Source organism: Hipposideros armiger, unplaced genomic scaffold, assembly GCF_001890085.2.
Source record: "Hipposideros armiger isolate ML-2016 unplaced genomic scaffold, ASM189008v1 scaffold_15, whole genome shotgun sequence".
Lineage (NCBI taxonomy): Eukaryota > Metazoa > Chordata > Mammalia > Chiroptera > Hipposideridae > Hipposideros > Hipposideros armiger.
This window is the reverse complement of record NW_017731365.1, coordinates 4,431,788-4,442,958: the sequence shown is the minus strand read 5'-3', so window position 1 is coordinate 4,442,958 and position 11,171 is coordinate 4,431,788. Positions and strand designations below refer to the sequence as shown.

At 50.8% G+C, this 11,171-nt stretch overlaps 1 protein-coding gene across 1 annotated transcript in view; it reads right to left on the bottom strand.

The window, feature by feature from the left end:
* CDH23 (cadherin related 23) overlaps window positions 1–11,171 on the bottom strand; it is a 430,582-nt gene that overhangs the window by 16,448 nt on the left and 402,963 nt on the right. Inside the window, exons 39-46 of the mRNA XM_019624627.1 lie at window positions 10,859–10,992; window positions 10,063–10,272; window positions 9,393–9,500; window positions 8,056–8,158; window positions 6,610–6,735; window positions 5,634–5,837; window positions 3,356–3,814; window positions 52–168 (exon numbers count right to left, since the gene is read on the bottom strand). Coding sequence (XP_019480172.1) covers window positions 52–168; window positions 3,356–3,814; window positions 5,634–5,837; window positions 6,610–6,735; window positions 8,056–8,158; window positions 9,393–9,500; window positions 10,063–10,272; window positions 10,859–10,992 — 1,461 coding nt within the window. The remainder of the gene's footprint in view (window positions 1–51; window positions 169–3,355; window positions 3,815–5,633; window positions 5,838–6,609; window positions 6,736–8,055; window positions 8,159–9,392; window positions 9,501–10,062; window positions 10,273–10,858; window positions 10,993–11,171) is intronic.

Sequence of the window (11,171 nt, the reverse complement as noted above, 5' to 3'; positions counted from 1 at the left end):
GTGTGTGTGTGTGTGTGTGTGTGTGTGTGTGTGTGTGTGTGGAAACCTTACCATCTGGCATGCTGACAGAGCGCTCTGGTAGGTCGCTGGCATTGTCAATCACTGAGACGGTGACCTCATAGGTGGCAACCAGCTCCCGGTTCAGGGGGGACTTCACCATCACAGACCCTGTAGACCAGACCAGGTCAGGTTCAGGCCAAAAGGAGGCCAAATTCTGGGCCTCCCAGGCATGCTCCTGGCCAACCCTCCCGATCCCCATGAGGGCAGTGGTCCCCAAAGGACCTGGGATGTGCTGGTCTCATCTTTGGCTGGGATGAGACCACAGTCAACTGCAAGCTGGGGCACGTCACTCTGCCCATCATTGCTTACTAGCTGGTGACCCTGGGCACATTATTTAACCTCTTTGCACCTGCTTCCTCATTTTAAAACAAGCGTAATTACAGTACCTACCGTATAGGCTATTTTGAGGATTACAACAATTAAATGAGTGTAAAGGGCTTAGAACAGTGCTTGGTATATAGAGAACCATGTAATTGTTTAAAAATGCTTGTATTCCACCACAATGTGAGTATACTGAGCACCACTGAATGTACATTTAAAGATGGTTAACGTGGTAAATTTCGTTATGTCTATTTTATCACAATTTAGAGAATGCTTGTATTCTAGGGAGATCAAGCATAAAGGAAGGTCAAGGCCACTAAAACTCTGGAGTGGATTCCCTGGAGGGAACAACCTGGATAGTCAGGACTACTCCTGTGTCTCCATTAAGTGGGGCATAACATGGGCTGACGGTGGGAAAGGAACGCAGTCCTACATTAGTACTAGCAAGTTGTCTCCTACCCACTCCCTCCCAGAGCCCCTACCTGCTCCCCATCACAGAGGAACCCTCCAGAGACTTAGAACTGGCCGGGACAGATCTAGTGGGGCTGATCTGTTGGGACCTCTCTGCTTCCTGCCTGTTGGAGGGCCTGGTGGCTCCTCCTCCCATCAGCCGCATCTAGGGCGAAACCACCCCTCTCTCTTTCCAGCACCCTCGCAGGCACTGAGGCCTCTGGGGTTCCCTGTCCCCTCGGCAGACCCCCCTGCTGGGCTTCTGTCCTCCTCGGGTCCCCAGCCATGGGGCAGTCACTTACCCTGGGCTGCTGCCTCCTCCTCCTTCTCCTCTTCCTACTCTCGCTCCCGTCCCCGAGGCTGGGGAGCGAGGATGGGGAGAGGGGGGGCTGCATTCAGTCTGCAAAGGCTGGGCCACGGCCTTGGCCTGGGCCCCATAGGATGGGGAGGGTGGTGGGGCTGCGGTGGGTATGGAGGAAGGCATGGGGTGAAGCAGAGTAGAGATGAGGTGGGAAGTGACAGAGAAACAGAGCTCAAACCTGTGGGCCTGCCAGTCGTGAAGAAAAGAGAAGAGGGTTAAATCAGTTAGTTCGGGGTGCAGAGGGGATGCAGCAGAGCAGGGCACAGGGGACGGTGGGGCTCAGTGTTGATCAGGGCAGGAGGTTTTGGAGGGAGGCTGTGGAGCAGAAGAGGCAGAGGGGAAGGGAGCCAGGGAAGCACGTGGGAGCCCAGCTGCCTAGGAGAGGAAGGGGGAGGGAAGGTGAGCAAGGAAGGTGGGGGAGAGCATGAGGAAGAGGGGGCAGAGAAGACACTGGAAAGAAAGATAGAGAGAAGCCAGTCAGTCGGAGGGAGGGAGAACAGAAAAGAGGACCGTGGTAGAGGCACTAGTAGGGTATAGCATCAAGTCGGGCATGGGGGTGGAGCTACTCTCCATGGTCCTAACCAATCACTGCAGCTGGAATTTTGCTAACCTGGGACATGGCTTAACCTACTTGACTTCTCCTAGTGCTCACGGTTTTCCTGTCTTCTTTTTTCCTTTGGATCTCAGATGCATAATGAGTTAATCATCCTCTTTAGTTCATTGCACACTGTGGTGATTGGCACCATTCTTGTTTTATGTATGTCTATTCCCTTTTATTTCCCTACTCCTTGCCCCTTCCCTTCTTCTCTAGGGCAAATATTATAATGCATTGAAGTGTATTTTTAAACTTTATTGATTTTCCTGAAAATTATGTATTGTTTTGAGTATATGTATCTTATATTTATGCAAATGGCATTGGGAGATACATATATACATATCTCCCGTCCTATTTCTTTACTCTTTTCAGTAAGTTCTGATTTTTAAGTACTTACTTAAATGTTGCTCTGTGTGAGTCTAATCTGTTGCTTCTAACTGCTTCCTGGTATCCAATGTTATGCACCCATAATATTTTAGCCTCCAATCTCCCAAGGATGGGTGCCCGGGTGGCCTCCAATTCCTACCACCAATAACATTGCAGTGAACATCCTCAGATAGTTCCATGATTGACCTGAGAATTTCTTTGGGACATATACCCAGGAGCAGAATTGCTGGGTCCTGGGGTATGAGTGTACTTTGTGCTAGATTGCTATCTGTTAGTGAAATTGGTCTAAACTCCTATAGTGGTGTATGAGGGTTCTGATGTCCCCACATTTTGACCAATACTCAATATTGCCCAGCATCCTAATATCTGCTAACCACATTTGGAAAACGACCTTATTTGGGTTTTACTATGCATTTCTCTAAATAACAATGATTTTTAGCATTTTGTAACAGCCATGTTAGTGTTTCTGTCACTCCTCTGGGCCTTCCAAGAAGTATGCCTGTAAGGTCCCATGTAAGGTCCCCAGCTCTGCAGAAGAGCAAAAACACTGAACTTTTGGAAGAATGGTAAAACCATCAAAATTATAATAAGCTGCATAAATCACAAAAGATAGGTCACAATTCTCTGTGTTTTGTGATAGTGTAAGATCATTAATTATATATAATTATATTATTATAATTATAACATAACATTATAATATATAATATATACTTATTTATATATATATATAAATATATAAAAACTTTATAACATTTAATGCTGGCAAGAGTGTGGTGAGATGGGAACTCTCATACAACACTGATAGACTGAGAGAATCAGAGAGGGAGGTGATCACGGGAGGAGGAAGAAGAGAAAAGAAAAAGGGAAGGAGCAAGGGGGGAGATGGAAAAGAGAAGGAAGGACGTGGTGTCAATGGAGAGAAGAGAGTAGACGGAGGAGCAGCTGAGGAAAAGGGGGGAGGGGGGAGAAGGTGGAAGAGGGAGGAGAGAGAGAGAGAGAGAGAGAGAGAAAGAGAGAGAGAGAGAGAGAGAGAGAGAGAGAAAGAGAGAGAGAGAGAGAGAGAGAGAGAGAGAGAGAGAGAGAGAGAGAACACAGAAGAGGGAGGTGAGGAGGAAAGTAGGGAACAAAGAGGCTGGGGAGGGAGTCGGGACTAGGGTTGGGAGGGGAGCAGGCCCTTGTACCTGTATTGATATTCACAGCAAAGGCATCCTCCTGGTCAGGCACCAGGCGGTCAGTGTCATCCTTGGCCACGATGCTGATGATGTGGTACTCCAACATTGGATTGAGGTCACGGTCGATGGCGGTGACATTGGCAATGACAGTGCCTGGCTCAGCTGACTCTAGCACGCTCACCGTCTGGATGGGGTTGATGAACTCGGGGCGGCAGTCATTAACATCATCGATAAGGATAGTGATGATGACCGTGCCCGAGAGAGGGACGGTGCCTCGGTCAGTGGCCACCACTGTCAGCCTGTAGGATTCCTGCTCTTCCCTGTCAATGGTAACATTGCCGACACGGATGACCCCAGTGACCGGGTGGATGTGGAAGCGGTCCTGAGCCCCGGCCTCTATTCGGTAGACCAGTTCCCCATTGAGGCCACTGTCCTCATCTGTGGCTGTGACCTGAAGGATTGATAATCCTGGGGGGTGGGAGGGAATGGAGAGTAGCTGAGGACAGTGGCTCTTCTAAAACCATCACACCAACATACATTTATTGGGGGTTCACAATGGCCCCTTCTCACCACAGCCTTGCCACAATATACCTTTTATACATTTTTCATGTTTGCAATTTTGTAGGAAAACAGTATCTTATTTTACATTGTTTAGTTGTGAATTGAACAATTTTAAATAATTTAATGATTAGTTGTATCTTCTGCAAAATTGTCTGCTTTTGTCCTTTGCCCATTTTCTGTAAACTTATACAAATTATATAATTATAATAACTTGTGACAAATATCTGTTTTTCATTATGTTGTTTGACTTTCAATATTGGTTATAATTATTTGATGTAAAGAAGTTTAAATTTTGTATGCACTGAAATATAAATATTAAAAATTTAATACTTTTCCTTTTTAAAGTTCTTTTTTTTTCTTAATATGCTTAAAACCTTCTTGGGGTGACTGGTTACCTCAGTTGGTTAGAGTGTGGTGCTACTAACACCAAGGTTGCCAGTTCGATCCCCGCATGGGCCACTGTGAGCTGTGCCCTCCTTAAATGAGTCAACTATGCCATTGTAGCATGAAAGCAATGTGTAACCAATGACCATGGCTGTTCCCCAATAAAATTAAAAAAACAAAACAAAACAAAAAAACCCTTCTTATCCCAAAGTCAGATCACCTAAAGCTTCTTTTTTCATTTTTTAATGTTCTCTACTTTTGTATTTTTTTCTTTAGAATGTCTTTGGATTTTATTTTGGTGTCTGGTATGGGGAGAGAATCTACACTAAATATTAATGGGTGTTTTGCATACTAAATAGTTGGCTTTCGCTACTGATTTCATTGTTTCCTTTATCACATAATATTACTTATTTTAATTTACTGGTATCTATTTCTGGGTTACTTTGTCCCAGACTCTTGTGCTCATATCACAAGAAATTTTTTTTAAATCAGTCTTTTGAAATATCTTTAATGGGAAAATGCTCAAAATTCAGTGTGTTATTAAGGGTACAAAATATTTCAGAAGGTACAAAATTAATATTTTGTAATAGAATACATCATAGAAAAGTAACTAAATGGAACTACCGAAATATTACTATTTGTTTTCTCCAAGTGGAAGGACTGGCTGATATGAAGGTCTTTTTTTTAGACTTCTCTTACATCAAAATTTACTGCAATGAATACATACTACATTGCATTTGTATTCAGGTTATAATATGAAAAATAAGCTTCATTAAAAAAAATCACAATATATACAAGAAGAGCTTTGCAAGTGGTCTTGGGGAGAGTTAAAAAGAAAATAAAGGAAGACACCGACTGTGATAATAAAGTAACAGTAACCATAGTTGTCACTTATTGGCTGCTATTTACGTGGTTTTAAATACTGTAGTTTTGTAATATGCTTTAATATCTGGTAAGGCAAATCTGGCCTTATTATTTTTATTTTTCAAGATGTTTCACTCTTCCAGAAGACCTTTAGAATCAAATTTACCCCCAAATCTTATTTGATTTTGATGGGAGTCACATTAAACCTAGTTTGATTTTAAAACAGTTGGTTTTTCCATCCAGGAACATGAATGGAACGTATCTAAATCCTCATGTTTTGCAGACAAGACCCTGTGGATCAGAGAAGAGAAGGGATCTGGGCCTCCTAAATCTCTCTAGGGCTCTCTCCACTCACTCTGCTGCCTAACCTTCTCTCAACTGGAGGTAACTTCTGCCTCCAATCTGTGAGGCTCCAATTCCCACAGACCACCACCGAGCTCCTGCCTGGGGGCTGGGACTGGGGCCTGTGGCCGCTTACCTGGCGGGCAGTTCTCCAGCAGGTGGATGGTGAGGGCATCAGGGTTAAAGGTGGGCCAGTTGTCATTGTCATCCAAGATGGTGATAAAGAGGTCAGCTGTGCCGTTGAGCAACCCAATGTCCTCAGCCAGCAGCAGCAGCTCCAGGATGGGAGGTGAGAAGGCTTCTCGGTCAATGACAACACCTGAGCTCACTGTCACCACGCCTGGCACCCGGCACCACCAGCCGAGGAGATGCAAAGGGGTACAGTGGGGAGGCAGGGTAAGAGCCAACCAGCAGAAGGCAAAGAAGAGGGTACGATATGGGGAAGAGATGAAAGAGGAGCAGAGAAAGGAACAAATGACTTTCTTCCCCAAAGGCTCAACAACCAGTGTTTAAGGTGGTCCCCTAACTGCCAGTCTCCTGGGATTGCCCCCTCCCCAGGTGCCCTCTGCAATTCTCCAGAGTCCTGCCTGGAATGAGTGACCCAGGGTGGAGGGTTGACCTGAGCTATTGAGAGAGGTGCTAGTAGTATAGCCCTCTTTGTTGTCTGTCACCTGTCACCAAATTGGCCAACTGTCTAGGACCAGACTGATGCGACAAGGTCTTGGAGAGCGCTGGGTCTGATTTGGGGATAGATCTTTGGCTACTTCGGCTGACCAGAGGCCTGAATCTCTGGCCTGGGCATGGGGAAATGGAGGGAGTGTGATGAGGGCGCTCTGTCTAGGCTCAGAGTTTATGCACTAGCAGGTCCCTTGTGCTGTCCTCAAGCCTCCTCCTGGGTCCTCCCACCTGGACCCCAGGTGGCCTAATTCAGCTGTGAGATGGGGGCTGTGAGGAATGGGGTCTCCACAGAGAGCCCAGATCCTGCACTGAGAAAGGAGGCCCTAGATCTAGCAGTGGGCTCACTCCCAGCCCAGCTGGAAGACATGGAGCCAGGCTGGGAGTGCTGGGGGGGCGGGGGCGGGGGGAGAGGGGGAAAGGAGCAGAAGCCTCACCAGTACTGTTGTCAATGTCAAAGAGACCACTTTGGGCACCCAGCAGCTGGTAGGTCACCACGGCATAGACGTCCAGGTCTGCATCCAGGGCCAGGATGGGCCCGTTGAGCACCGTGATGGGGGTCCCTGGGCCAGGTGGACAGGGGTTACTGCAGGGCTGACCAGCCCCCCCGCCCCCCTCCCCTACCCTCTTCCCGGTGAGCCATGGTTGACAATGGATGAGAGGGAGGGAAGTGAGGTGGACGGGATGGGGAGGCCCTGGGCCCGGCTGCGGCAGCCTTGGCAGACTGACGCAGATGCCTGGGGAGCGGCCTCAAAGCCCTGCTGGGAGAAAACACAACAGTGGTGAGCAAGCCCCTTTGGCCCGCCTGCAGCACGCCTGCCTTCCCAGCAGCCTTTGAGGCTGGCCACTCCGCCGGAGGGTCTGAGGGCTCCCTGACATCCCCTCCTGTGTGGGGGCCCTGTCTAGGTATGCACACCTCACCCAGTCTGTTCACATGTGTGTGTACACAACACTATTTACAGATGTCTGACCATACATGACTAGGAATCCACGTGTGTGTGGGACTCCGTGTTCACATGGCCATGAGCATGCACACGGGAGCACTTGCAGGCCTAGGAGTTCCCTGGTTGTACACCTGCCTGCTTCTGCAGGTGGGCACACCTGTACATGGAGTACACTGTGTAGCACCCGCATGCCTGTGTGTGTTTATGCACACATGTAGGCCCACCCATGTGCCCTGGCAAGAACATGTCCTGGCACATGTGTGAGCATTTACACAGGCAGGATTAAGGAACAAGTTCATGTAGGGGGACGTCCAGCCAGAGACAGGGAGTATCTCAGCTCATCTCTTTCTGACTTAGACTATAAGCTTGGGGGGATGGAGAAAGAGTGAGGGGGCCTCCCTGGGGGACAGTAAAGAAGAGATTCTATCCCTCTGAAGAGAGGTAAAGATAGTCAATGCGTGTGTGTGTGGAAGCGGGGGGGAAGAGCATTGCTGGGCTACCCAGGCCCCCCTGGCCTCCCACCTCTGATTACAGATGTTTCCTAAGCTTCCAGAAGCCTCTAGGATACTCTGTGCTCCTGGGGTGGAGGGAGCAGGGAGGGGTGGGCTTCCTTCCATCCTGGGCAATCCTCACACTTAAGTACCCCGCTTGGATGGCGGTGGGGCTGCTTTCAGATCACCTTGGGGATCGATGACTTCCAGCCTGACATGTGGCCTCTTTGGTAGCCCCAAAGAGGGGCCCACCAGCCCCTCAGAGCTATGCCCCTTCCTTTTCTCTATGGAGGGGTACCCGCCAGCTCTGTATTTGGCCATATGGTGAGGCTGCCTCCCCAGCCAGGCCTCAGCTGGGTCCCGATCAGGCACAAGGTGGATCGTAGGCATCTGGGGCCCAAGTGGTGCCTGGCTGCAGCAGGTGTTCCCAGGCGGGCCCAGCACCTACCAGCAGGAGAGTTCTCCATCACCTCTGCATGGTAGGTGCTCTCAGTAAAGATGGGGTGGTTGTCATTCTCATCCGCAAGAAAGATCAGCAGGAAGTCAAAATCCTGTGGGGAGTATGATGGGAGGGCAGGTTGTAGGCCATATTTTAGCAAAGTGCTCCGGTGGGAGGAGGGCTGGAAGGTGGCGCGGGGCGAGGAGGGGTCAGGGCACAGAGGTAGATGATTAAAAAGCTCACAGTAGGGGTCCAGAGACCTGGGTTCAAGTATCTTCTGTGTTAGCAACTCACTGGCTGGCCTTGAACAAATAATTTCCCTGATCTGGGCCTCAGTTTTCCAATCTGGCAAATGGGGATCTTAACTCCCTTACAGAGGTGTTGTGAAGTTCACAGCACACTATCTCCACCGCAGAGGTGAGGAAACCAAGGCCCAGAGGGGGTGACTATTCAAAGCAGCATGGCAAGTTAGCGGTAGAGCGGGCCGAGTCACCCCACCACTCAGTGCTGCTGCTTCCCAGGGTGACCCAGGCCCTCCTACAGCACAAGCAGAGAAGGGAGAATGAGAGGAGAGAAAAGAGGGAGGGAGGAAGTGAGAGAAGGACGGCAGGCGAGGCGCACAGGATGAAGGAGGCCAGTGGCTTCTGAGTCCCTCCAGCCTGAAGCCTCCTCGGCCTACACACATGGGGAAACTGAGCACAGGGGAGGGCAGTGTCTTGGCTGAGCCACGCAGTTAGTCAGAAGCAGAGCTGAGAGGAGCCGGACCCAGTGACTCTCTGCCAGGGCCCTGCCCCAGACCTCCTGGGCTGGGAAGGGAAGGCTGACCCTTACCCCAAAGGGACCGTGTGCTTGCAACACCCACCTCCTCTTAGTAAAGAGAAACAACTTCTTTGGCTTTTGAGGGGGAAAGCCACACTTTGGGGAAAATGCAACCCTTGCAGAACCCCAGACATGTGTTTTGAATGCATGCAGGCCGTATGCACACACGGCTATGGTGTATGCCCACGTGTCAGTGGTGTGAGAAGAGATGATAGCTGAGTTTACTGAGTGTTTGCTGTGTGCCAGGCACCGTGCTGAGGACTTTACGGATAATGGCTCCTTCAAGTCATCTCCACAACTTTGGGGCAGGTATGATCTTCACTTTGCAGAAGAGAAAGAAAATGGAGGCTGAGAGAAATGGACTGGCCAAAGCCACACACCCACTGACAGGAAGAACTGGGATTTGAACCCAGCACTTGCTCACTCCAAAGCCTGTGCATCAAACTACCTGGCCAAGCTGCCAGCGTCTTAGTACCCAGCCCGTTTCCTTCCCACTCCACCCCCTACCCCATGCCCTCCAGCCTCACCCTCCTGGCTATGCGTGGATTCTCTGGGTTGTCCTTCACGGAAATGGTCAGCCTGTACTGTGGGATCCGCTCGCGGTCCAGGGGCCGGTTCACGGTGACGATCCCTGTCTGGGATGTGGAGGGCTTGTGAGCTGAGCAGTGACATGTTCCCCACTTTGAGCCCTGGCCCATAGATACCCAAGTGTTCTGCCAGCAGCTTTAAGAGTGGCTGTGAATCCCCTCCTTAAATCACCAAAGATATGGCTTAGAAGGCCAAATTGGGCTGGCAGCGTCTTGCTAGGGCAAGAGTGACCCATCAATGCCTAGGTCTTGCTGCCTCAAGGGGATGGGTCCTCTGAGGATGCCCTGGAACCAGCAGCTGGTACACTCCAAGAGGTCAAGTGAGGACGTACAGGGGTGCCTTGGTACAAACCAAGTGGTACTGAGGCTCTGGCCCCATCTCTGCACATGACAAGCCTTGGGGGTGACAGGGATCCCAGAGAGGGCTCAGCTGGGAATCCAAGGTTCCATGCCTCCCACAGAGACTCTGAGTCCCAGTGGCCCGAGGAGGCTTAAGGAGGAAATGGAACCAGGAGGAGCTCAGACAGCCGACTAGCAAAGCCTCTAGGGCAAGGTCCTCTTTTTTAAGGACAAACCCTGGGGACCTCCCTTGGGCCAGTCCCGGCCCTACCGTGGCATTGATGGCGAAGGCCCGCTCCCGGTTGCCTGCCGTGATGTTGAAGGTGAGGAGGGCATTGCACCCGCTGTCAGCGTCACTGGCCAGGATGTGGGCGACGAAGCTGGAGACAGGGCTGTTCTCACTGACGGTGACGTTCATGGGCAGGTTCAGCAGCACAGGGTCGTTGTCGTTGATGTCCAGCACCCGAATCCCTACCAGCATCTGGGGCATGTCAGGAGGAGGAGGGGGACAGAGGTGAGGGAGGAGGACAAGGAGAAAATGGGGACATGGGGAGACACAGAAGAGAGAGAAGGAAGAAAAAGTGATGGTGGGCATGGTAGTCGAGGAGGAGGTGATGGGTGAGACAGGGCAAAGGGGTGGTAATTGAGGAGGAAGATGCGGTTGGTCATGGAGAAGAAAGAGGAAGAAGTAAATGATAATGAAAAAGGCAACAGGATGAAAACGAGGATAAGAGGGAAGCAGAAAAGATAAAGAGGCAGAGGCAAGCTGGAAATGGCAGGGTGACAGGGGCAGAGGCCCACTGCAGGCCCACTGACAAGGCAGCCCGCCCCCCACCCCCACCCCAGAGACCCGCATGGCTACGAGGCCCCAGGTCCAGGCTCCATGGGTGAGCCCCGAGAGGTACTCGCAAGTCAGTTAGTGGCCCTGAGTGTCTGGGCTGGCTCCAGAGTAGGGTGTGGCCTATCTGGGCACAAGGGTGCCCACTGGGCACAGTGTTTACAGGGTCTCTATGGAGAGCTCAAGGGGCAGCAAGATAAAGCCAGTAGAATGGGGCTCCCAGACTCACCGTGGAGCTGAGGGGGGGCACCCCCCTGTCGCGGGCACAGATGGTCAGGTTATAGAAGGCAATTGTTTCCCGGTCCAGTTCCACATCCTTCCGGACGCGTAGCACACCCTCCACAGGAGAGATCAAAAACTCCCCTGGTGCCACCCAGGAGAGGCCGGAGTTAGCTGGCAATGGCCAAGAGTGATGGACAGCCCAGGCCTCTCCCCACTCCCCCTAGCAAGTCTTACTCGCCAGGGGTGGGGGACAGTCCTCCAATGCCCCCAGCTTCAGATCCTCATGGGACCTGCCAAGGGCTGGGAAGTGTAGAAGGAAG